Source organism: Solea solea, chromosome 19 (genome assembly GCF_958295425.1).
Source record: "Solea solea chromosome 19, fSolSol10.1, whole genome shotgun sequence".
Classification (NCBI taxonomy): domain Eukaryota; kingdom Metazoa; phylum Chordata; class Actinopteri; order Pleuronectiformes; family Soleidae; genus Solea; species Solea solea.
Window position 1 is genome coordinate 15,745,215 of NC_081152.1, and position 27,703 is coordinate 15,772,917.

At 42.1% G+C, this 27,703-nt stretch overlaps 1 protein-coding gene across 2 annotated transcripts in view; it reads left to right on the forward strand.

Moving 5' to 3' along the window:
• Positions 1-27,703, forward strand: part of LOC131446692 (matrix metalloproteinase-17-like) — an 84,635-nt gene that overhangs the window by 51,143 nt on the left and 5,789 nt on the right. For both annotated transcript variants that reach the window (XM_058618092.1, XM_058618093.1), the window contains exons 4-9: positions 9,280-9,566; positions 16,244-16,420; positions 17,896-17,998; positions 20,562-20,644; positions 21,961-22,113; positions 22,223-22,480. In XM_058618092.1, coding sequence (XP_058474075.1) covers positions 9,280-9,566; positions 16,244-16,420; positions 17,896-17,998; positions 20,562-20,644; positions 21,961-22,113; positions 22,223-22,480 — 1,061 coding nt within the window. The remainder of the gene's footprint in view (positions 1-9,279; positions 9,567-16,243; positions 16,421-17,895; positions 17,999-20,561; positions 20,645-21,960; positions 22,114-22,222; positions 22,481-27,703) is intronic.

Genomic DNA, 27,703 nt, shown 5'->3' on the forward strand with positions numbered 1-27,703 from the left:
GCACGGCCGAAGCAACAAGAATGATGACCCGAGGAGGCAAATGGTTAGAGCCAAGGTAGGACAGAATGAAAGTAAAATGAAGCGAGATGCCAGGGGAAAGCAGAGCATCAGGACACTGGAGAATTGAAGGAAAACAGGTCAATAAGTAGGAACTCCGAGCTGATGAGAAGGCTGCAGGAGCGAGGCAGAGTGGGAGGGCTGCAGTAAAGTCAGAGCCGAAGCAGATAATGAAGTAGAGCTCGTTCAGGCTGAGAATCCAGATTGAGCAAGAGACACACAGTCTAGACTCAAGTATTACATTGATTGCCATTAACTTTTGTGCACTGAAATGAATGGTTTGCTCAGGATGCTCCCCTGGCATTTCCTCATTGAAGGACATGGCTGCACAGCTTGAGCTGCTGTATATTGATAAGAAGTCTTTGGTTTCCATCGTGTCTTCAGTGTAAGAATGTTTTTATGAATGAGTGAAACCAACGCACGAAATGTGTTAGTAAATATTATCTAGTCCATTTCTTTTTATGAATCCGTTTATAACAGTGTGGGCATTTGCTTTTTTTTGGCCTTGTTTAGACTGCAGCCCAAATCAGATTTTTCAAGCATCTCCAGATTGATTTTTCTGGGAGTCCGGACATCTAAAAAAAAAAAAAACCATGAGATCCAGATTTCCAAAGCTGATACAAACCACATACGGAGGTGGTTTTGAATACACTTTTTACAGATCTGTTTCAGATAAGATTTCAAAGTGTCTTCCCCCCTGAGACTCCACTGAATGCACATCCAAGGTTTTAGTGTCTCCGTCACGGCATCGGAAGTTATCCACTTCAGCCAACACGTCAGCCTTCACCGACTCCATTTGCTTCATCGCTTACCGGCTCCGTCGTTGTTTTCCGTTAGTCTGTTACTCTCGCAGAAAATACGCGAGTGTTCTTTTTTTGGCCAGATGACGGAACACGTTGCTTCAATACGAACAGCGTCGACAACAAGGGCGTAGGTCCGGAGAGACAGACGCATTAAACGATCGACACAGTGGAAGACAATAGTTTGAAAATCTATAGAAAGTTTGCGCCGCGGCTCCACGTAACCATTTGGGACAAATTCTGTCAATATGGACCCATGTGTATCGGATCTGAGCACTTGCAAATTATAATGTGAACAGTTGTTCAGGAAGATCAGATTCTGATTGGATATGCTTACAAATTCGATTTGGGCTGCAGTGTAAACAAGGCAGTTGGAAAGTATCCAATCAAATACCACCAAACATATCTATAATCTATATAATCTATAATGTTACAGCTTTAGTTTTGCTTTTTCTTCGGCCGTGTTTAGGAAAGTATTTGAGTTATTTTTGTCTTTATATGAAAGGTAGAGTTGAGGTTAGGTTATCTTAACTTGTCTCCCGGCTGCATTTCTCCTCCCTCCGCCAGCACTTCATGATATCATTTAACACAAATCTTAATGTGCAGATAGATTTTTACCAAATATAAATGTAAATCCCAGGGATTCTTCATCAAAGAGAGATTCGACTGCCTCAGACTGGTTTGCACTGTCAGACGAGACGACTCGGGGCTGTGAGGGGAATTCAAAAGGGGGATGGATGACTTGTCACTGGGGACAGAGTGGTTCTGGCATATTGATAACAAAATTACCTGGTGATTTTGCCTTTTAAATGTGTGCCTTGACGAAATAATCTCCCACATCCACCCATTGCGAGCTTTCAGTCAGAGACCCGGAGGCCTCGTAGGTGTCGTCTGACCTGGAAAAGCCAATCCAGGATTACACTGCACAGAAAACTGTTGTATGGAGTCCACATCTGCTTGAGGGGACCAGCGTGCACATGCAGCTGTAAGGACCTGCTGTTTTATGACTGGAACGTTGCAGGGGTTTTGTTTTTTTTCATCCCTGGCTCTCTTTACCTCTATCTGTTCTACCACTGCCAACCCTACTGCTGCCAATTATTACGCCTTCCACTGCATTGAGCTTGGCCCCACTCGGCTTTGCAAAAATAAAAGGCTGCCCCGTCTTTTCAGTCCAGCGAGCCACCTTTCTATTCACAGCTCTCACATTTGTACACAGCAGCTCAAGGAGTCCAAGATTCAATGGAGAGAGAGGGGGAAAAAAAAGAGATCTATATATGAACCATGTGGTCTTTTGTGTCATCTCTCGGCCGGGAACATGAAGCAGGTGTGCGTTTATTGTGAACGTGTGGATTTTCTGATTGATTTCATATTCAGTTACACGTTGCGAGGTCTCCATGTGGTATGGTTTGTCGAACGCGTTGATATTCTATACAGTCCTGCAGTTTGAGTGTAATCCAAGGCAAAGTGGTTCAATGCAAAGCATTAAAAGGATAGTTTCTGTTTCTGTGTTTAATGTGTGAAATATATGGTTACGTCTTATGCTTCACTCTTTGTGATGTGGTAGACTGGTGTGCAGGTGATGGCTGTGGTAAAAAAAAATTACTCACACAAACTTTCAGCAATCTCAACCCCCTTTACTTCTTCTATTGTCTGCTTTGCTTTTATTTACCCTTCAAGGTTCCTGTATTGCTGATGCCCCACAGAGAACATTCAGATTCATCTGCAACAGAAGCACAGATACTTTTACTTTGACATGCAACACACCTCCATCAACATTTGAGCTGATGCAGTGATCGCAATATAAAACGAATAGCTTGTAAGTGCACTTTTTCAACGCTTTCACCCAGGGTTACGATTATTGCATCTTGACGCCTGTAATGGCAAAAAGTTTCCCCCTTTTATTGCATTATGCTAACAAAATTGAGTTTGCAGGGAGAATGAGAAATTTTCACAAGTGTAAGTTTTATTTCTGCCAAAAGAAAAACACGTCCCAACTCCTCACCACCGCAGGATTAATGATAAGTAGAAGCACTATTAAATTAACTTGGTATAAATGCTATTATTTTTCCAGTCATTATCTGGACTCTTGAGTATTTTTAATTATACGTGCACATTTTAGGCTTACGTACTTTTCCTGATGGGCAGCTGTTAAATTGCACAAATAATTAACTACACGGAGGGAAGACGGGGGAAAATAAGAAACACAAACCTGAAAAGTCCAGTTTTTTGGGGTTTTTTTTCAAAATAAGAGCAGGAACAACTTCTTTCAGATTACCACTGTTGGCATGGTATTTGTGGAGAAAAAAGAAAATGATCTGGTAAATATCTTTGTGTTTTTTTTATGTGGAAAAGTCAATGTTACACTCGTGTGTTGCTGAACCCAGAATAATACAACGACTGTTTCACTGCAGTTCCAAAGCCCATTCAAGTGTGAGCTTCTACTTAAGGAAACACATTAAAAGGAAAATATCCCACAAAATCATTAATTGATCTGATTTAAACAAATCCAATAGAGCAAGGCTGTGTGAAATTATTTCCGTCAGTTATTGAATGTGGAAAACATCAAGTTTGAATTTCATTTTAAATCGTTTATAAGTAAGGACTTGGCAATAAAATCATTTTTGTGATATAATGAGTCTGTAAAATGTGAATGAATGTGGCTCATTCTAAACCATTAGAACCATTGTGATTTTGTGTTATTTTGTTGGTTCTGCTATCCATCATACTGAGATGGCTTTGAGTGAAATGATTCATGTTTTGCGACTGTTTGTTATTTTCTGCCAATTATGGAATTGACAATTTTAATTTATAGTGGTGTAGCTGTCTGCAGGAGCACAACGCTGTCTTAGGTAATCAATAATGATGTAATACTTAAAGCAGTTGCACATAATACTGCCCAGGTGATATTACCAAGCTATTATTACATTATCATAAGCTATTACGTGGTAATTAATTATAGAAATAAGATGTTATTACTATACTGTTATGTACCTATTGCTACCACATTATCACTATGTTGTTACTGTATTTTAAAGTGTTTCCAATTTTGTGCCTCTCTTTCTATTTACACCTTCATGCAGCTCCCATCAGCTGGAAACAAAACCCTTTTCACTCTCCTCTTTTTCTTAGCCTTGCTGTTTTCTCATCTTCCATCCTCAGCTTGTCAGTACAGCACCACAGAGCAAGATTTACACGCTGTCCATGACTGCCTGCTCAGTAGTGTCAGAGGGGTTCTTTGATGTAAGCAGTTCTTTATGTAGGTATTATATTTGATTGATGTGGAAACGTCTGACAGTACACTCTGTTCTCAGATATTTATTTGTGAGTCACTGATGCACACTGTGTCGCTTGCTTAACAGCCCCTTAGCCACTGATGGCTCCTGCTGTACGCCGCAGCTAAAAACACTTACATCTGCACTTTTTTTTTAACCTCCAAACTCTGCTGGCTCGTGTGATTATCACTCTCTAACCACTCATCAGTCACAGTCACGTGGAAAATAAACATTTCACGCTGTGATCACACAGGCCATCAGCCTGATCAGCTTCAAGTTTATTGTTTCCGCGTTGAGCTGAGAAAACTACACAATGAAATTAGCTCCTACAGTGTTTCACATGAAAGCCTCATCACAACCTTTGACTGTCATTAGTGTTATCTATCTATCTATCTATCTATCTATCTATCTATCTATCTCCACATCTTCCGCCGCCGACTAAAAACACATTTCTTCCGACTCTACCTCGACTAAGACGATAACGACGACGACAAAAAAAAAAAAAATATATATCGCACTTATGACTAGCACTTCATAGTTTGATTTACTTGAAGCTCTTACTTACTTCTAGCACTTATTTGTACCCAAATGTTTAAATGCACTTATTGTAAGTCGCTTTGGATAAAAGCGTCTGCTAAATGGCATGTAATGTAATGTAATGTAATGTAATCTATCTATCTATCTATCTATGCTAAATGTCTAACTTTCATCTATCTATGCTAAATAGCTAACTACCCAGCTAACTATCATTTATATATCTATGCTAAATTGCTAACTACCCAGCTAACTATCATCTATCTATGCTAAATAGCTAACTATCATCTATCTATGCTAAATAGCTAACTACCCAGCTAACTATCATCTATCTACCTATGCCAAATAGCTAACTACCCAGCTAGCTAACTATCATCTATCTATGCTAAATAGCTAACTACCCAGCTAACTATCATCTATCTAGCTATGCCAGGTAGCTAACAATCATCTATCTACCTATGCTAAATAAATGAAAACTATCTCAGTGTGGGTGAGGTTCAGTTTGGAACAGGCTTTGAATTTGTCTGACTGGAAAGAACAGCTTTATTCGTCAAATGGTTGACAGGAACATAATATGAGGTACATGACGTATAATGTTGATGTCTATGTTTGTTTGTTTGTTACCGTTTATGCAGAGAGAAAAAAAAAGACAGAACAAATGGATTAAAAGGGAAAAAAAACACCAGCGAGGACTTGATGAGGACAAGCTCTTTAATAAACATGAGCTCTGACCGCAGTTGGTCGCTTGATTAAAACATAGTCAATGAGGTTGTTTAAATAGAAAAAAATTTGACAGAATCCCTGCTACGGCGGGTAATGTCATTCAGATGTAGTGGAGGCAACCATTGAGGAATGACCAAGTGGCAACTGGTCGCGGCGTCACCTGTAAAAGTCTGAGATTTGCGATTGAGTCGATGACAGGTCGAGGTTTTGCAAGTAAGACATTTACAGACGTGACCTGCGATCAGACACAGATTGGATGATACCAGCTGTCAATCTCACCGATGTCCAAAATTCAAATTTCAAATTTATATGCGAACGTGGGATGCTTCCTACCGTATCAAATGACAGTGTCAGCTGCAGTTTGCAGCAGCGGGGACAACATACAAGCAACCCTGCTGTACATGAGGGAGACTCTACTGTCAGATTTATAGTGCCCACCGCTTCCGTGGGGAGACAAGTCACAGCATCCAGGGGTGAGCTGTCTCATAAATACCTGTGTGTAAACACACAGCACTCGCACATAATAATGCAAATAACAGAGAGCCACACTCAGGGAAATGTTGTGATTTTCATAAATTAGGCTAAATTCTCCATAGGCTTCCATTCAAACTGACTAATTTTTGCAACCAGAAGAGTCACCCCCTGGTGGCTATCCAGTATATACTTACTTCCTAATTAGCCTCCACCATAAAAACTTATATTCTATTCACTTAACACTTCTGCACTTCCCTGGAACTCCTCACTTTACATGAGAGGCAGGGCACCAATCCAATGCTCCGACCTTGGTTGATGACAATTCCAAACCAATACACACACATTTGGATGCAGATACACGGCTACACAATGACAAAACAGTGCTCTCTGCCTTTCCATCTTTTCTCTCTCATCAACATTCTCACACATACGCGCACAGCTACACAGATATACACTGTCGCCCTCCCTCGTTCCTCTGAATTAGGACTAATAAGCGGTTGAGCTATTTGCAGTGACCTTGGCTAACAGTGGATCGCAGTGAGGGTCATGCATTCAGTCAGTGTGAATAAATTGACTGTGTAGCCACATTTTAGTGAACAATTCAAGGCATGAAAAATTCATACTTTACCTTTAGGATAGGTGATCTGATCTGATTGTGTGACCTGTGGCATACATTTCCACCTTAATGAGGAAAATTTAAACGATTGCTGCTTAGATTGCTACTGATACTTTGTGACAGTGTTATGTTGATATGGAGTTGTTTGCTATTTAACGCATTGCATTTGCCGCACTAATAGACTCATTTTAATCACTGGGAGCGTCCATAACAATTATGGTAACTGCAGCACAATACGCCGCTCGGGTTTTGAGTGTATGAAGATGTTGAAAACGTCAGTTAATTTAAAAAAAAACAAAACAAAAAAACATAGGGACTTAGTGATTTAACCAGCACGTCACATCAGTTCTTGCAACCAGAAACCTGTTGCTCCTGTTGGACAATACCAGCTGTTATATACGATATGTTAGATACGATACCCTTAACTTCTAGGGGTTGGTCAAAATATCGATTTGGTGACATATCATAGTCCTTCCTTGCGCAAATCAATACACCAAGGTAAATATCGATACTTTAATTGACAAATGAAGACGCTCTAAAGTAGGTACCATTACTGATGTTATAAATCAAGTGAGAAATAGACACATTTTCATATAGACTTCGTATATAGTCCCTTTTGCAAACAATGTCCAGTTTTATTTACAGTCTTTGGTTAAAAAGGGAACATTTCATTTTTTATACAACATTTACTGGATCATTATTGGTGTCTCCATAGACCCTATAACTGCTTCCAGCCATGGACTCAATTTTGGACATTTTCCAGATATTATCAGAAAGGGGCTGAATGTGACACCACAAATGACTGCAAGAGTCACTCTGGACATTCTCCAGAGTTACTCCTGCCAGCTGCCCCGTCATATCTCTTGGAAAAAGATCAAGCCACCTCTCGCTATGATGCTGCGAACACACCTGACTCGGATAATCTCCCCCTGCTTTCCTCATACATGAATGTCAAACTTCAGAGGATGTCCGAAACCCAATGCTCCAGACATGGTCTGAAGTCCGTGTCTGAAAACTGAGTGCATGACAGAATAATAAGGTTGTTGTGGAACCCTTCATCTTTAAGGTTGACATAAGGTTTAAAAAGGAGAACAAGAAAGCTTTCAAAAAAAAAGCGTTGCAGTCCGATTTAGCAGTGAGGAAAATACTGCCCCAGTATCAGTTACATTTGAGTGGGTGAACTTTATTGCGGAGCACAGGTAGCTGTAATAAAATGAAGATTTATTGGGATGATGAGTGTTCGGGCAGACAAAGGCTGAGGGCAAAGAGGTAATGGTGTTTTTTTGCAGGACGGAGCCAAAGAGGGTTGAGCTGCGAGAGGAGTTGTGTGACTAACCAGCAGACAAGAGAATGAGTTCAGGAGCAAGGGTGGGGGGATGGGGGTGGCACACTGAGGCAGGTGTAGAAGGCAGAGAGACAAGCAGGGAAACACAAGCTCGAGGAAACGGTGTATATTAAGAAAAGAGAGAAGAAAATACCATTTGAATTGCCCATTATTTGCCTTTAATGAGCGATAAGCTAACATTTGTCCATTCAGCTGAAGTTTCTAATGCACAAAATCTAATAAACGTAAACCCTGCAGATGTGGGGGGGGTTGGTAAATTTGTACTTTTTTCCCTCTCCTCCTCAGAAAATCGCCATTATAATGTTTATACTTCCCCAAGGCCTGTGACTCTTGTGTCTTTATTTGGCCATAATACACTGTTGTATTTAAGAGGGGAAGAGGGAAGAAATGTGGGGAAAAAAGGCAGTTAAAGGTATGAGGTTTATAACCAAATCAAATAAAACAGAGAAAACCATATAAAATGACCAAATATCGTGAAATGGCTAAGCAGTAAGCAGTGGTAATTGGGAGCACATGTGATACAGAGACGGAGCAAAGACGACGGCAGTACAAGTGTTTCCTTGTGAGAAGCGATTTTAAAGATTAAAGAGATCTTGCTGGTGTGAGCTCCTCTGGCAGGTGCTCAGAAGTCTGACAGTAAAGGTCCGGTCACCCTCAGCTACAAGCTGAGTCGTTGAAACAGCTGCTGCTCCGGCTCATGTGGGGATGAAAGGCCTGAAATGTAGCTGGTGGCAAAAGTTGTGACTCGAGAACTTACTCGGTATAGCTCTTTGATCTCTTCTTTATTTTTCCTCCTGAAAATAAACACATCATCAGGTCATGTGAGGTTAAACCATGGCTTTGAACTGGATTCCACTATTTAAGATGTCTTGTTGAGGGAACTGGATGAGTTTTGTTATCTTTTGTACGTGAAGCTCAGCTGCAGGTCGACTATCTGCAGACCAAGCACAAAGGAGGCGTTTCATCACTTAATAATGTGTGTTATTGTCGATGTAATAATTTAAGTGATAAAATGAATAGACTTGAATCAATCCTTTAAAGTAAGCGCCGCTCAAATGAAGTGCATGCTTTTGAGTCGTCACGGGAGTCGTCACGGGCTTGGAGTCGCTGTCCGTCTGGAACTCGTTCCCCGTTGACATCCGACAAAATAATTTGTCTGTAAGTATCTAACGTTTATAAACTGACACACGTTGGACCCTTCCGAATTATTTTGTCGGATGTCGACAGGGAAAACTTGGGGAGCGAGTTCCAGACGGACAGCGATGAATGATTAAATCGATATTTAGTTTGCTTCTTAAAAAAGTGTTGTTTTCTCCGTTAATGCTAATTCCATAGACCCTCGCATACTGGACTTTCATGAGATGTGTAGGTACAGAGGACAATTTAAATATGTACATAGAATTTAAGATGGTTTTATACTAATAATAGTTTCTTTCTCTTTTCTTTGTGTTCCTTCAGAGTGAGAACCTTCCCTAAGGATTCAGCCTTGCTGGGCAGGGACACCGTCCGGGCCCTCATGTACTACGCCTTGAAGGTCTGGAGCGACATCGCGCCCCTCAACTTCCACGAGGTGGCCGGCAGCGATGCGGACATTCAGATCGACTTCACCAAGGCCGACCACGATGACGGATACCCCTTCGATGGGCCCGGCGGCACCGTGGCGCACGCGTTCTTTCCCGGCGAGAGGTTCACAGCCGGAGACACACACTTTGATGACGACGAGGCGTGGACCTTCAGATCACCAGGTGAATACGCATGTATCGCATTCATTAGTGGGAGAAGTTAGAAAGTGGAAGAGGGAACGTGGATATTCTGGGAAGCTTGTCTTTCTCCGAATGTCTCCGTGCCGTAAGAAGCTACAACGCTGCAAAGGCAGGAGATTTAAACCGTCACTGTCAAGCAAAATGAAAGAGCGCCTCCACACTGTTTGAACCCCTTCCGCTTGCCATGGTTTCTGCATCTGAAAACTAGAACGCTGACTGCTTTTTTTTTGAGGGGGGGAGAGAGAGCCATGCTGCGCCTCTGTACCTTTTATTCATGCTCCAGATTCAGTGATTAATAATGAATGCGTTAGAACAATCAATGTAACATGGCTTCAGGTACAGGACACAGTGGGGAATAAAGCAGTGGTAATTAAGCAGGCGTAAAAGTTGTCATTTCATTTTCCTCTTAGCAAACAATCCATTCTAATAACATGCTTCTTTTAGCGATTCATGAAAGAAACGGAATTTTGCTTATGTGATGGTCCCACCTGACGGATACGTTTTCATCACAATTAGTCTCTTAATGTTTCTCAACAGACAGCAAAGAATAAGAGCGAGAGAAAAGCACAACATCACTAGGTATTCTTACCTGACAGCGAAATGTCTCCTTTGATTCGTGGCAATGAGTGAGAGTAATATGTCTCTTCAAGGGCTCAAAGCAACACTAATCCACGAGGTCAGCTAACAGCTGCTCCTATGGCAATCGATAGAAGAGTGATTTGGACACAATGACACAGTGATGAGATTCACAGAGTTGTGGGCACACTGTTTTGTGCGGAAATAGCAGTCGCCTCGTCAAGCAAGTGAGGTTTTAATGTACTCCGGTCTTTCCATTTTGTACTTCTTTATTTTCTTACTTTGCGCTGCACTTACAGGGACATATTTCTCTATGTTGTCTTTATTTCTTGGCAGCCGTAGTTAGCACGTTGAAATCTTTGACACAATTGTCTCCTAAAATGTCATATGGCTCAGAATGAATTAAGTTAGTGCATTTGGCATGGTGATAAGACGGATAGCGCTGGGAAAAACGTGGGAGACCCACAGACACAACGCACTTTGTCAACGATTTTCAGTGTTTTAATCCTGAGATTAAATCCTGAGCGCGGATCCAAACTCCCGACGCTGGACCACACACTTTCAGGGAGGAGTGTCCAGGGGATTCCAGGGATTTGGGATCTCACAGAAATCTCACAGAAATCACCCCTTGTGATTTAACTGTCTGCATCAAGTTCGTAACTGGAGAAATACAAAAAAATATGGATGAATTCATGGCTGAGAAGATGGAATTAACTTGGCTTATATTAGTTGCAGTCGTAAACAAGTACGTAACATCCGTTTCCCCGTCAACTCACTCTCATTGGTTATCGTGAGGTTTTGCTCATGCTCCAATCGCTGTTCAGACATAAATGTATCATCCATCCATCAGGTGTCCTTAGACTGTGGGAGGAAACCAGAGAGCCTGGAAAACCCACACACACGCATGGGGAGAACATGCAAACTCCAGGTAGAAATGCACTTAGTAAATGTGAAACTTGACATCGGGAAGACTCTGATGCCTCCGATGACGTTAAAACCGCGTCTGTTAATCCCTCACACTACAGGATAATTTGGCCAATAATCTGTTTAAATCAGCCTAAAATCGATAGACACACACGATTGTCAGAAGGGCCAGATCGGGACCTAAATCTGTCCAATTGTCCTCTCGTGTGTGCAAGAAATCTCCACTGATGCTTTGGTAGGTTTGTGTGGTTTAGGCAAATCTGGACACACACCGAAATCACAAAATGACAGGATTTGAACTCACTGACAGGCAGCAGTGGATTAGCAACTCCTGTGTGGCTGTAATTTAAATCGTAGATTTTCTCCACGGACTTCGGTGCGGGAGAGTAAGAGGAAACTCCCTTTAATAAACAGATTTAATGCTGTTCAATATGAAAGGTCCTCCTCCTCTCCTCAATAAAAGCTTGGAGCAGCAGAGTGTGCTATGATGAAGTTTGGACATGCGTTTGAAGCCCGGTTATAGCTGTCGGTCGACCACGTGTTCTGCTCCAGCTCGGTCCACTTCAGTGAGACCTCTCCACAGTCCAGTGTGAGGACATGATGCCATAATACTGCACTCGTTCACTGCATTAACGGCACAGATGGGAGTTTGATTAATGGGAGCAGGGAAGAGGAGGGAGGGAGGGAGGAGTCGGAGGCGTTTTCTTTATTTATCGACGCCAATCTATTTCTGTCTTTTGAACAACGCTAACACAGACTAAAGTTGATTTAAGCGTAGAAATAGAACAAAGAAAACCTGATTCTCCTCATAAATTCTTCAGCGGCGCGGTGGCAGACAGCCATAGGGTTAAAACACAGCGCTTTGACTGAGAGTGAAAGGTTGCTGGCTGTGAATCCTCTTCCCCCCTCGTTAGATGTTTCTGCTTCCGATGCTTCTTTTTTGAGCAGTGAGATGTATACCGAAATAAAACACATCTGACTTCTGCTCTTTGGCTGTGCCTAAATAACCCCTTCTGTTTCTTTCCCACGGCCAATCAGTGTCAATAAAAACAAGCCCACGCTGTTTAGCGGCGTTTTGATTTGCAATCTCTCTAACACTCTTACCGTTTCTGACCGTCTTCTCCAATGTGTTTAGCAATCTGGAACTCACCTCTGGGTCCAAACGCTACTTTACTAATTGTGGAATTTCAACTTTCTTTTGACTAAAGCAGGAGTCTCAAGGTCAAATGACCTGGGGGCCACTGAGCACTGAGTCTGGTCAGGAGGGGGCCGGTCAATTTCCCAAAAGGTCCAACATATTGCAATAGCAATGTTTTTGATGATATTTCACATGGAACAATATATAACTGAAAAATAAAAAATGTATTCATGATGTAAAGTTAATCTTTATGCAGAAATAAATGCAAATTCTAACTTGGTATGAAGTGGTGGGCCACAGGAAATCAACTGGATGTGGCCGCATGTGGCCCACAGGCCGCAAGTTTGAGACCCCTGGACTAAAGCACCAGAAATCATAATTGCAGTAGATGGTACTTTATTTCTCAGTATCACAAATGCAGTTTTGATAAGATTTATACTCTTTATTTCACATAAATCTGATTCTGATAAAGTTGCCACGACACTTTTTATTTGCTTAATTCACCACAGGCAAGCAAGAATGCTTTATCTGGAGCCTGAGTTATGTTTTTATTTAGCTTTACATGAAAACTATTACCATGCTATGAACTTTAAATTGAACAATTAACACACACTACTGACGCAGACCAAAGTCAAAGAAGGGGAAGTTGTGTTCAAACGCGCAGAAAAACAGGTGCAAGGGGACAGTTACGTCTAATTCATCCAACCGATTTGGCACGGAGGATTCTATTTATTTATTTATTTATTTATTGATTGGCCAAAGAGATTAAGATCAATAAACTGCAGGACAGATAGTCCAAAGATAAGAGCGTCATCCATCTGTTGTGTTTACACCTGACAGCCCGCATTCTGCGATAGAGACTTTTGGGAAAAAGCTTTCACGTCACATGACTTTGCAATAATAATAATTTGAACTTCATTATAGAGTCAAAAGCTTTTGTCTGGACAGAGATCAATTTCATCTCAAATGAAATTCACCCACGTTGACAGTAGCCACAGTGGCGGCATTAAAACACTGACAGAAAGACACAGGGCTAATGTTTTGTTGAGTAGTGCGGCAGAAAGTATACATTTTAATGGCTTCATCCTCTGATTAATGAAATCCATGAAATTAAAAGACAATGAATGTGCCGTCCCAGGCCTTGGTATCACCTGCTTTTAATAAAACAATCATTAACCTCAAATATTATAATAGAAATATGGAGTTGAGAGTGACTGCAGCGCAGAGTGACTGCAGCGCGGTCACAGCACTACAGGGACACATCAAACGAGAAGCATAGCCCTCGGCGAGAAGCGCTCCCGCTTCTTTTCATCAACGCTGTCCTTATTAAACTTTTAACCAAACGCTACAGGCAGTGTTTGTAGCAGTCTGGATTCATCGTGTAAAAAGGAGCCCCTTAGTTTGCTGTGCTTCAGAATAACAGATTTTTTATTTCTTTTTAATACAGTTTAGTCGTCGTATATGTGTCACCGATCGTACCCTCTGCGCTGCAGTAATGTCAAACGGTTGATTCATTATTATTTTTGGATTATTGTGCCATACGCCCAGTCTCGGTTATTTAGAGACGCAGACGGGCAATCCAACGTGGAACATAAGTTACAAATATTATTAAACAAATAAACCTTTCTGACATTTTCCTCCAGGCTTTTCGACTCATGGGTAGTAAACTTTCAGACAAATCTCAAACAACCATATCATGCTGTCCGCATCGGTGCGCCATGGCATTCAGTCAAGGTCTACTGAGCCTGTCTCATTCTCAATTTCACTTAATTCATGTAATCCAGACAAAATATATACATACAGTATATATATTGATTTATTTATTTTTAAATTTGCCAACCTTGAGGGCAAAGTGAAGGAGTCCTGTTCTTAGCTGAGCAAATTAAGACCTCTGACTTCTAAATAAATTGCCTTTAACACTTAGTCCCATAGTAAATTGCTGTGGGAATAATACTGAACTCCTTATATGGACATCCTGGGGGGCGTGTGTGTGTTTATAGGTCACATATTCAGGCTTTAAAAAATTTGTTTATTTCATCGTTTTAGATCGTGTGTTTAGGACTGATTTTAAATAGCAATAATTGTGCAGAAGTCACAAAATTACACCGTATTTTTCTTCTTTTTGTTCATAAAAATTAGCCGAACTTTGAACTGTGACATATTTCCAAATGTTATTCATATAGCCTCTGTATATATTGTATGTTTAGATATAGTACTGGACAAAAGCAGCCAAAATGCTCTGTGTTCTACGAGTTAAGACCTCTGACTTCTAAATAAGAAGCACGCGATTCTGCTTGATTTTAGATATACTATAAAATAACCTCCCCAAAGAGGCTGTAATCTCGTTTGTCTAACGAGAATTGTGTCATTTATTCCAAAGGAAAATCTTGTTCAGACATTTTAAGCAAAATATTCCACAGTTGACCCGGGAATCCAGCCATATGTGACCACCTAAAGAAAACAGAATGCAGCCATATTCTGTACGGAATCGATCAGTCGATCGCTCAGCTCCGACTCCGTCCGCTGGCATTAGGATTTTTTGATTTTTCAGGTCAACCCTCGCACGGACCGTAAAATACAATGACACGGTGCCTACTTAGTTCCGAACCCTCGTTCTCTCTCACCCTCAGTCCCTCATCCTTTTGATCCACCCTTCCTCCCTGCGCCGTGTGCGCCGGCACAGATTAGAGTTGGCACTTGACTTTGCGAGTGTCCCAGGAGTTTGTGAGCACAAGTGTGCGTCTCAGATTGTCCCTTTGTCTTTCCGCGGCGCACAATGCTGAGATGTTCCAGAGTCCGGGCTAACGTGAGGTTAACAGAAGGCAGTCTTGAGCCTAGCCACCCAGGAACTCTAAGCCAGTTTGGCTTGACACACCAACACTCCCATTTTTTTTGTTTTTTTATTTATTTATTCTTTTGCAAATCCAAATCTCCAAGCCAGGGGTTTTGTTTTGCTTCACAGCGCCCGACAAGGAGTTTTGGAGGCTTTTCCTTTTCTTTCTTAGCCGAAACATCGAGGGGGAATGTGCTTTAACAGCCTGCAGCCTCTTAAGGTGTGTTTTTTTTCTTCCCCCCCCCTCTCTGCGCTCAGGTTGTGATTGGCAGCCCAAGGACTCAGGCAGCATTACCGTAGTTATCTCGCCACACCACATGCCTAACAGCACTCACAGCCACCAGAGCCGTCTGTCATGCCTCTTAACTTCCAACTTACAGGGTTCACTCATACAGGAAAGGATAAACATGCAAATGGGGGTCGCGCACGTCTGACACGAGTCACAAACGTTAAGCGGCGAAGGTGATCTGTCTGTCTGTCTGTCTGTCTGTCTGTTTGTCGGAGCTGAGAGAGCTTAACGCTTAGACTGGCAGCATTTGCTCGTAAATATGAAACGGCATAATGTCGTGTCACGTTGCAAAATTGAATTACCTTGTTGTTTACTAAAGGGATTGGAGGTTTATTTTTGTTTGAAAGTGAAGAGTGAGGGGAAGAGGAGCTGTTCTGAGGATTTTGTCTTTAGTTGAGCCATTTATTCCAGTACCTGTTTCAAGCTTGAATGTATGAGTATACAAAACCTTCATAGACAGAAATTGGTGCACAGCTGATATTCAGCATACGTATTTACCTACAGTATAAAGCTGAACAAGAAGAGAAATATTCTCTGTAGATATTTGAGGTTAAACACACACACACATCCTGTTTCTACACATTGTTTTCCTCGAAATTGTCTTGAGAAAGCACCTGGAGAGCACAGTCCTCCACCAAGGCCGCTCACTTCTCCCAATTCTGTTTCCGAATCACCAGCACAAAATGAAAAATGTCTACCTTCATCCCCCAGAAAATCCCATCCAGACATGTCCTTAACTTTTTTGAGTTGTTCACAAACAAAAAGAGAAACATAACCTTACTGTAAATCCCTGATTCTGGCCCTTTAACTAGCATTTATATAGCCTATAAGTTATAGCAAACACAAGATATCGCTGTTGGTCCGTTCAAATGTTCTCCTTGTGTCTTTCTCTCCTTCAGACTCCCACGGGATGGACCTGTTTGCGGTTGCAGTCCACGAGTTCGGTCACGCCATCGGCCTGGTCCACACTTCGGCTATAGAGTCCATCATGAGGCCGTACTACCAGGGTCCGGTAGGAGACCCTCTGAAGTACGACCTGCCCTATGAAGACAAGGTCCGCGTGTGGCAGCTCTATGGTACGAGGGAACGCCGATCCACCGCTGTGTGTGTGTGTGTGTGTGTTTGTGCTTACTCCTAAAACATGAGTAGCGTTAATGGATCCTCATTGTTTTATGTGACACGTTTCCGTCAAAGATATTTGAATACCCAACCCCTGCTTGTTGGTTTCCACACACCGCACACTGATGCTTTGGTGTTGTCATGTTTCAGGAGGAAGTTTTAGGTTGCCTGTGTCCACAGCGCCCTCTGCTGGATCACACTTTAACCCTTCTGTTACCGTTTGGCATGCGTACTTCTCTTTATCGTAACTCCTAGACTGTTTTCTGACAATTCGAAAACTATGGACTGGCGATCTGTCCGGGGTGTGACCCCTGCCTTTCGCCCTATGTCAGCGGAGATTGGCACAGCATCCCCCCCGCGACCCTCATGTGGAGGATAAAGCAGTAGAAGATGGATGGATGGATACCGGACAGCAGAGAATTAGAGCTTTGCGCCCATACACTTGTCATTACGGTAGCCTTCACACATTTGTGACATCAGCTTCTCAGTACCGTAATTCCTTAGCGGTTGAATAACTGCCAGATATCGAAAGTGAAAGTTATCTTGGAAAAAGGGGGCAGAAAGAAGCACTCACTCACTCATTCATTGAACATTTTTTGACAATTATACATAAGGGTATTATACATATAATTAATTGCTCCCTTACTTGTCTGCTGCACTTCTAGGCTGTTTTATTTCAAACTTTTTAAGGTTTGGGTAGTTTGAACAGTCTGCTATAGCGAGAAGAAAGAAGGGTAGAAAAATGAGGAAGCAGAGGGGGATGAATTCATCTAAATTGCTGTTCTGTGGTACAATAAAATGAATACATTATATTATAATGCCAACAAAAAAGAGCGTCCCAACACTCACACAATAGCAGACTGTTTCATTTTTCACACCTTAACTCAGAGGGTCAAAAAATCGAGTTGGAATACATTTTTGCATTGTTTAATTTAACAACTTTCTAGACAGGTTTTCCAGCCTTCAGAGGCTTAATTCCAGGATTTTCCAAACCAGATAAAAGCCTCTTGGATGAGAAATGAAACTTCCAGGTACTCCACCTATCCGTGTCCCCAGCTACGTTTGACAGTTGAACTGCTGCTAGTGGATCCAGATGTGTTTCTAGACCAAATGAGATTTATAACCGCTCGATTCATGCCCGAGCCAAAAAAAAAACTAAATCAGCAGAACGTCTGATTAATAGCTTGTTTGATTCTAACAATGAGATCATGGAAAAAGGCCCAGTGTTTTTTTTGTCTCCAGATTGCGCAGTCCCCAAGATTCCATGTGGGGAAAAGCAGTAAAATCTTTACATCCGAGAAGCTACAGTCGGGGGGGGGGGGGGGAATGGGGGGCGGGCGCCGTGTTTTCTTGATAAATAATGTATGCAATCGATTATCTCCTGTCTTTAAACGCTCATTTGATCTATAACCACTTATCCTCCCTGCCACAGGTGTCAGAGACACGGTGTCGCACACCAATCGACCGGCGAACCCGTCGCAGACCGCCGAGCCTCCAGTCCTGCTGGACCTTCCTGAGAACAGGTCGACCCTCATGTGAGTAAATGTGACGGGGGTTGTTGTTCTTGTTGTTTTTTTTTAAGTGCAGCTCTTATGGTCAAGCACTTGAATTGATCCACTTCAAACTCTTTGTCAATGAAGTTGAATCTCCTTTCAAACACAGAGATGCTCTTGCCTTGTTATTCCTTGCCAAGTCCCCACAGATGTGTCTTTCCTCTACTGTGCACTACTGTGCAAAAGTCTCAGGGCGCCCACCAGCTTTGTTGTTATTATGTCACAACATGTGTATGTAATGCGTAAAGGTTTTAGAGTAGCATTTAACGGTTGATGTTGCATTACTTGCACAATTTGTCTATGTTTGTGTTGATTTTTCGAGATAATTAACAGTTTTCCTCTCGTCCCCGCAGTCGGCAGTCACCGCTGTAGAGGAACAAAAGAATATGATATAAAATATCTAATAAAAATTTGATTTAAAAGCCCCGTTCGCCTCAGGAGCATGACTGCGCTCCGTCACGGCAGTGTGCTGGTGCTTAGAGCAAATGGATCAACACAATAACTAGGTTTTTTTTTTGTTTTTTTTTACTGTATCTCCTGGCCACCTAAAAATTTCATGACCATCTGGATATGAACTTATCATTCAGCCCCGGGTTAGACATCGAGGCAGATAATGCAATAGTGGAAATGATCACAAATAGTCGAGGCAGCGGAGTGGATATGTGTGGATGGATAGTTTGGCTGCGGAGACGAGATTCAGGCAGGATCCCCGCGGGGTCGGCTCTCTGTGGACCAATAAAAAGCGGTCCTGTTGTCAGTTTGGCACAGCTGAGGACACGGCTATTAGAGGTTTTGAGTCCGAGGAGAAACCCACGGTTTCACAGTGATATGATTATAACGCATTGCTATTTTTCAGCACTACCATGAAGTGGATTACTTTGGAGAGCATTAGGTCCAATTCTTGTTTTCCTGCTGTTTGTTTACATTGTGCTCGACAAAACAACCCTGTTCACTCACCGCTACTACATGAGTGTAAGTGACACATTTATGTTGGACTCACTACAAAAACCAGGCTCAGTGTTTCATTTAGCAACAAGCACTAACAGTGTAGTTCCACAGCTGGTACTTACAAGCTATTTATTGATTAATCGAGTCATCGTTTGGTCCATAAAAGGTCAGAAAACGTTGAAAAATGCTCTCAAATGTTCTCAAACGTGTTGTTTTGTCCACAAACCAAAATGATTCCGTTTTAATGATTTCTATATGGAGCAAAGGAACCAGTAAATATTCACATTTACGAAGCTGAAAAACCAGAAAACTTGGTTTAATCATGAGAAAACCAGAGGATTTTTTTTTGCTCCATTCATCATTTCTTCACTTTGCTTCTGTTGTTAATGGAAAAATCCTCCACTAAAATCTCTGTTTTCAGAGGGAAACACTCGAAATGGGGTCTTTACGGTTAAATAACTGAACACTTGCATCCCGAAGAAATATTATCGACATTAAAATCATCTGCTGCGGACTGTACTCTGCACTGTTTCCCTGTTGAAAAGATATCTCGCCCTGCACCAAACATCTGGAACAATCCAGCAGACCAAGCGTGAATGCAGAGCCGCGCAACAAGTCACTCGGGCTTCACAGCACACGAGCCCGAGAGTGAATTTCTGAAAGACGACCTGGATTCAGGAGTCTCTAATCTGCCGTTTCGCATGATTCGTTACAGCAGGACCCAACGCGGAATGACATCTTTATAGTTCTGCCTCGTTCTCGTTTAAACCTTCTTTCAGACTATCATTTCCTCTCCTGCGCCGCAGTTATGCAACCGCCGTAGACAATCACGAAGTCCACAAAGGGGCAATCAAGGCAGTGTGAGGGGACTCTTTGTTAGCTTTTGTTAATCCCATCAAATAGGTGTGATGTGTATTTCCTTTTTTTTTACTTTAAGGGAATATCGGGGGATCAAACCGTGGGGCAGCTTACATGCGGCGGGCTCAAACTGTGCTTCAAATTACACTAACAGCACTAACTGCTTGCTGACCCCCCACACATGCACTCACATGAACATGCAGAAATCTATGCAACAGGCATATTAATCCAGCTTAATCCTGCTAATGTGGCCTCGCATTCGCCCTCATTGCGCGTTTTCCACCGCCACCGTCGGGGGCGCGCTGCGCGGGAAAAGCCACATTATGCCTCACAAGGGTCACGAATGCTGCCCACTAGGCAGCGGTGTTGTGTTAATGGAGCTGTGAATGGGGATCTTTGTTGATAAATACATGGGCCGGCGTGCTCGCGCTCACAGTGGTCGCCCTGTGGGGCTAATGGCTCGGTCATTGGCAGGCCGGCCACGTCCGTGCTTTAAATCACTTATTAGGCTTGGGGATAAATGCACTGGGGCACCTCACTGTGTCAATTTGAGAGCTCCTCACCCTCATGTTTAGCCTATATAATTGACGGATGCACATGCATCCGCACTTTAAGAACGCTCTGTGGGGGAATTATCACGCCGTTTGTTTGGTTTGGGTTTTTTGTTTTTTTTGGGGGTTTTTTGTGCGCTTTAACCACACATTCATCTCTTTCCACGTCTCTGCTTCTCCCCTCGCAGGTTGGCACAGGACACGCCAGACAGATGCACCAGTCACTTTGATGCCGTGGCACAAATACGAGGGGAGGCGTTCTTCTTCAAAGGTATTAAACGTTTAGTGCTCACCCCACGTGGCATGGATCTGTGCCGCTGGTGCGCCCTTGGAATAATACACACTTCCTTATATGGACATCCTGGGCGTGTGTGTGTTTATACATCACATCTTCACATCTTTAAAAAATGTGTTTTTTTTGTCTTCTAATATGTGTTATGATTTATTTTATATCACATATTTTTATTTTTGTAGTTTTATTGTTTGACTTGTTTATTTGTGTTGTGCTTATACTTTCTACAGTATTTTATTGTTTTATTGTTTGTTCTTAGGTCTGTTAGGTCACACGTTTTTACATTTTATTTGTATTATTTATCTCTGATGTACAGCGCTTTGTTTCAGCTGTCGTTATTTTTTAAAGTTGGATTGGATTGGTCATATTTTTTTGTAGTGATACCTGTGCAGTGGTCACAAAATAGACCGCCGTTCTTTATTTTTTGCTCATAAAAAAACGACTCAAGCCAACTTATAATTGTGACGCCATTTCCAAATTTCACAAATTCAATCTGATTTTTTTTATAAATTTTAGCACTTTTTTGCTCAGGTGTAGAAAGAAAAAAAAATTACATGTCATCAGATTGCCTATAGGTTGAGCTGAAAACAGGATGTAAGACACTCTGTATTGCCTCTGTATATACGTTATAAGTGTTCTCAGGGTTAACCCTAATGGGAGGAAATGAACAAGAGAAACAGACACATAGAAAGAGGGGATTGGAGGAGAGATAAGGTGAAAGAGTAAGGGACAGTGATCAATATGGGCTCGTACCACAGTATCTACCCAAAATGTTCCTTTAGTGGCCAGGCTGTCTGCCTCTATGTAGAATATCTGCTGAGTTTGACATTATAACTTTGTTTTGGCTCATTGGTGAGTATGGTAATTACAGTATATTTGTTAAGCTAAGGATCTTGCATCAGCCAAGCTGTGTTTGGAAAAAGATCTAACTGATAAATAATTTATATACAGTATATGTATATATATATATATATATATATATATACATATATATATATATATAAAAAGATCTAACTGATAAATAATTTATATATATATATATATATATATATATATATATATATATATATAAATTATTTATCAGTTAGATCTTTTTATATATATATATATAAAAAAGCCTTGCTCAAACTCAGGCTTATTGCCAACTACGTGTGCTTAAAGATAGATAATTGTTGTTGATACCGTTCAACATGAATTTAAACTTGATGCTGAAGGAATTGTAACGCGAGTATTTCTGTAATAAATGATACTGTGAAGAGTTTCATCGCTCTAACGTCGTCCCCTCTCTGTCACAGGGAAGTACTTTTGGCGACTCACTCGAGAGAAGCACTTGGTGTCTCTCCGTCCGGCTCAGATCCACCGTTTCTGGAGAGGCCTTCCACCCAATCTGGACAGCGTGGACGCGGTGTATGAGCGACCGGGAGACCACAAAATCGTGTTTTTTAAAGGTAAACATCGCAATATTGTGTTTTCCTTACTTGTTTTTATTTTGTTTGCTTTTTGTAAGCGGATGAATGTAGGCATGGTTTTCCATCGTGTCTGCCGCTCCCTCCTCAGGTCTCAAGTACTGGGTTTTTAAAGACAACATCGTGGAAGAGGGCTACCCCCGTCCAATCAGTGACTTTGGTCTGCCCTTGGAAGACATAGACGCAGCTTTCGTTTGGCTGCACAACGACAAAACCTACTTCTTCAAGGACAACAGCTACTGGCGCTACGACGACCACCTGCGACACATGGACCTGGGCTACCCCAAGGACAGCTCGCTTTGGAAAGGGCTGCCACCTCAGCTGGACGACGCCATGAGGTGGTCGGATGGTGAGTTGTCTGAAAATGCATGTTCTGTGTATTTTCTCTGGGTTTTAAGTCCAAAAACATGCAGAGGTTAATTAGCGACCTGTCCCGGGGGGGCGCCCTATGTCCGCTGGGATTGGCCCCAGTGGCCCACGACCCTCACATGGAGGATATATGGGTAGAAAATTAATGAATAAATGAATATAACTGACAAATTGCTGTTTTTTTTTTTTTTTTTTAAAGCTCAGTTGTGTAGACATTAAAGGTAGAGGTTAAGGTTGAAGTGAGCCTCTGCAGTGAGTGACAGAGACACTGCTGTGAGGAAGACATGTCTTCTCCTGCCGCAGCAGCTTTGTCTCACACACACACACACACACACACAGAGGCTGTCTGTCACAATGTCCGTCAAGACAACGAGGATTAGAAGTGGTTTTCAGCCAAGAGGGCAGGCTGTGACATCAGACTGTCCTTTCACTCCTCAGGTAAGTCTGCAGAGCTACAGCTCCAGGTCCATATCCTCAGTCGTGACTCGTGACATTTCGGGCATAACTGTGTGTGCAGCGTGGGAATGTCGCCACGGACACAAAAACAAAACTCTGCTCGACGGAGATTGTGACGGAGTAGCCGCATACACTCGCCTGCTCTTGCCGCTTCCACAATCATTAATCCGTTTGAAATTCATTAAAGATCCCATAGCCCGGAAGTGCCAATTAACCCTGCATTTTTGTGTGTATCTGCGTCATTACCTGGTTTATGAAGCCCTAAAAGTCCATAATAACTGCTGAGAGTGCAGGGTTTGATTGTTTTCCTGAGCTCTACGAAGCGGCACGGCACTTCCTTTGACTAGTTACGTAACTGGTGAATTTCACCACTCCTCTAAACAGCAGCGCCTCCTAGTTCGGGCACTAGAGTCTGGGCACATCCGGTGACGTACTTTCAACCGTAAAAGAAGAAGAACTACTCTCGTTGTAGCTGCTGAGCTCCGTACAACCGATACGCTCAGCAGCTACAACGAGAGTAGTTCTTCTTCTATGGTTGAAAGTAGCAATATAAAGCAGGACACAGCACCAAACTTCACCTAAAGGAAGGAGCAGTGCCAACAATACGTATAAAGCTGTCTTTGTGTGCTTGTTTTGTCATTTAGCATTAGCGATAGCCGGCTACAGGCTAAGCTACACGCTTCGCTGTTTTGATCATCGCTAGCAGTGCATCTGCCTTTCTGTGGGTGTGGTTTTGGTCTGAAACAGCTTGGCTGACGAGAGCGTCGGTGATGAGACATTTACATCGGCTCGTTTGTAGCGACTAGGACGTTTTTGACCATAAAAACGACTTCATGTTTGTAAGTACACCTCCATATCTCACATATAAGTGAGATAGGACCATGCTATGGCCGCTTTAACTTACTCCACTCTTCATCCGCGCCGTCAGCCGTCCAAACATTCACTTGAATGACGTCAATGGCGGGACTCCTGTGTGTGATGTCACCCATTGTGTCGCTCCTCTTTAACTATCATCATTTGTCAAAAGGGAAGTATTGTGATTATTAGTATTATTATAGCGCTTGTTATTTTCCAGTGGGTTATTTTATAGACTCATCGTATCTGTGATGATTTATGGTGGTTTCTAGATATTTTCTGAGTGCATGGGCATGGGGCCCATAGGGGCCCATAGAGAGAGGGTCTACCACGTACAGGAGGTGTGTGGGAGTCAGTTGGAAGTTGGTTTGCGAGGAAAGGTAGTAACAGTTCTGTTGTTTCCCTGTTATTTTTGTACATGGACTTTTTGTATTTTTCGCATTTACTTCACGACTGCACTCTGGGATTGAGCACAATAAATCACTGTAAAGCAGGAGAAGAACCCCGACAGAACAGAGACGCAGAGTCATGTGGAGGTGATAGGCTTGATATTTTATTTAAAAACAACACACTACAGCTTGAATCTTTATTATCTGCACTGATCGAGGGACAGTAAAAGTTAAATACAGTAATAAGCAGAAAGTTCCACATCAATGGAATAAAATTCATAAAGTCTCGTGTGGCTCTAACGGGAACTGTTAAATGTCAGCACACATTTGTCATCACTCAGGTGATGTTAACTTTTATTAGAGAAACACTTTGCATTGTTGTGTTTAAGAAATGACAACACGTGCCGTACCATGTGCCGTACACTAACTGTACTTCCTCGCAAAAACAGGCTCCTGCTGTAGTCGGTGTGGTGCACGCATACACAAAAGTGAGTTATGGGAATTTGCCTTCAGGGGTGGAAAGCTGCTCAAGTTTCCAGACAACAAACTTTTTAGATTACAGACAATAAGTCAGTGTACCAGAAAGAGGTTGTAAGACTTGCATCCCTGCTTGCCAACACAAGCCTTGACCTTTTACTCTGCGAACACAGCAGTGAGCCGTGTTGGCTGTTATAAATCCACAAGCAAGTCTCGTCTTATTAATCCATGCTGCCCCGGCGAGCTCGGTGCAGTCAAGTCAGATTCATGGGGGAGCGTGCCATTAGAAGAACACTAAGATGGCATGACATGACCACTAATTTAATTAAGGAGGTCCGAGACAAGATGTTCCTCCCGCATTGACCTCGGTGGAATCGATGCCTCGCAGTCGATCCCGATCTGGCTCCACCAGATCCGTCTTCTTATACGACGCAGAAGCAAGGTTTTGTCGTTCGGACAGCTGAACAGCACTCGGCCACTTTGCAACTGTTCTCCGTAAAAGACGAGAATAGCAGCAGAGGCAGGAAATCTCACTCTGTAATCTCAATATGTAGTGGCTCTCCCCGTCTCTCTTCATAAAGAATGTGTACCATAAATACACCGGCTTTTAGGCTCACATGTGCTCGCTGTTAGACGATACATGAGAATTATAATACAAATAATAATGTGCATAATAATCAAAAACTAGGAATAGTTTGGCTTTTTTTTATGATTTAACCCTTCTGCTATTACCATAACTCCCAGACCGTTTGTGATATCTGGAAAATTCTAAATCTACCGGAAAGCACCAGCACGTCACACGTTTGTGACGTCTGCTTCTCGGCACCATACTTCCTAAACGGTTGAATAACTGCCAGATATCGAAAGTTGAAGTTATCTTGGTGAAAAGGGGGAAAAAGCACTCACTCATTGAACATTTTTTGGGACAATTCTACAGCCATGAAATCAAAAAATAAATCCACGCGGCCTGGTCAAGCTGCGTTATCTGGTGTGTGACAGTAGATGGCGCAAAAGACCAAAACACCAAACCAAACCAGAGACGTAGAGTTTATAGCCTGCTGTTACAGCCATTGTTATCCATTGATGCTGCCAGTATTTCAATTTAACACGTCTCCTTAATCCATAATGACATACTGTAACATGGTCATGTTGTGACTTAAGATAAGAAATTACCCATAGTTCCTTTAAAGGTATAAATAAACTATAGTGCTTTGGTTGTAACCCCCTCATATGTTGTTCTAAACTTTAAAGTGAGGGATTTTTTTCATTGTCCTTAATAAGAGAAGAGGTTGTTGACATTTAATTTAACAGGTATTGTCATTGTTATGATGCTTAAGTAATATATAGTGTTGTTGACTCCTGGTCTTCAGTCTAAAAGGTCATAAATAGGTCATCATTTCGTAATAAGCAAATGTGTTTGTCCAAGTCTGAAGCAGATCTATTGAGATAATGTCATACTGTACATATGTCGTGATAATTGTGTTGCAAAATGATTATACCAGCATGTTTCAGTCATTCCCTATGCATAGATCAGAGCCTCTGGAGGTGCAAGTGGAAGTTTGCCTCGGCTGTTTTTAACTAATTACAGTAGGTGAAATGCTGAGGACACGTTTTCCCCCCAATTAAGATTAATAATGTTTACTTTACCTTGCATTGTTTTGGCAGCCTTTGCTGAGCCAAAACGTCTCCAAGGAGAGCTCCCACCACTTGTCCAGACTGAGCTTTGATGAAGCACTCGTAGACGTTGTTGAAAAGTGGAAGAAAAACAAGCCAATTAGCAGGAGGCGCTCGCTTCTAATTCCAGGTCGTTCTCAGTGGGAGTAAGGGACGTGACCTCGCTCTCACCTGCTGCGACTCCTGATGACGCTCTCGTTTCCCTTTTGGTGTTTAGGTCTGTGTTGTGTCTGAGCTTTTAATGTGTGTGTGTGTGTGTGCATGCATGATTAAGTTTACGTTAGGGTAAATGTAAGGCTTTTAACTGTCATAGTTAAGGTTAAGATGTTAGGTGATATATTATGACAACAATTACCCTCATAGCTGTGTGTGTGTTCCTGTATCTGTGGCTTTGTGAGGATCAAAAATTGATTTAAATATACGGAGTGATGACATTTGGCTGGTCCTCACTTCTTTAAAGGGCTTTTTGAGGGTTAAGACCTGGTTTTAGGGTTAGGGTTAGAATTGGGTTTAGGTTCGGTTGTGATGGTTAAGGTTTAGGGTTAGGGGCTCGGCCAGGGGTCACACACAACGCAACTTGATCTCAAGTGGGCCGGACACGAATGAAGTGTCTTTTTACAAAACACATTATGAACAACCTAAGATTTCTTGAGGAAAAATGAGTGCAATTTCAACAATATTATGCCAAAGTTGACCATTTACACGTGTAAATGCAACTTTACAGATCACAGTGGATCTACAAAGGATACACAAAACATTTAGTCACGGGTATCTGTAGTTATATAGTTTTTCTACATTATGAGCAGACTGTATTATCATAATGTGATTTTTTTACAAATTCATCCTGCGGGCTGTATTAGACCCTTGGGTGGGCCGGTTCTGGCCCACGGGCTGTATGTTTGACGCACCTGGGCTAGGCAATGCATTATGTCGATGAGGGTCCTCACAATGAATGAAGTGCAAACACTTGTTTGTGTGTGTATGTGTGTGTGTGTTCTTGTATCTATCTTTGTGAGGACAACCTAAAACTCAAACCTAAGGGAGTGAGGACATTTTGGGAAAGTGAGGACATTTTGGCTGGTCATCATGTTCTGTCACCCCTTAAAGTTGATGGCCTTTTCAGGGTTAAGACCTGGTTTAAGGGTAACGGTTAGGCATTTAGTCGTGATGGTTAAGGTAAGGGTAAGAGTCTAGGGAATGCATTATATCTATGAAGGTCCTCACTTTGAATGAAGCACAAACGTGTGTGTGTGTTCCAGGTATTACTCATGTTGTGGGGACCTAAATCTGTTTAGACCAGAGGTCTCAAACTCTTGGACCACGGGCCACATGCGGCCTCCCACTCAATTCAA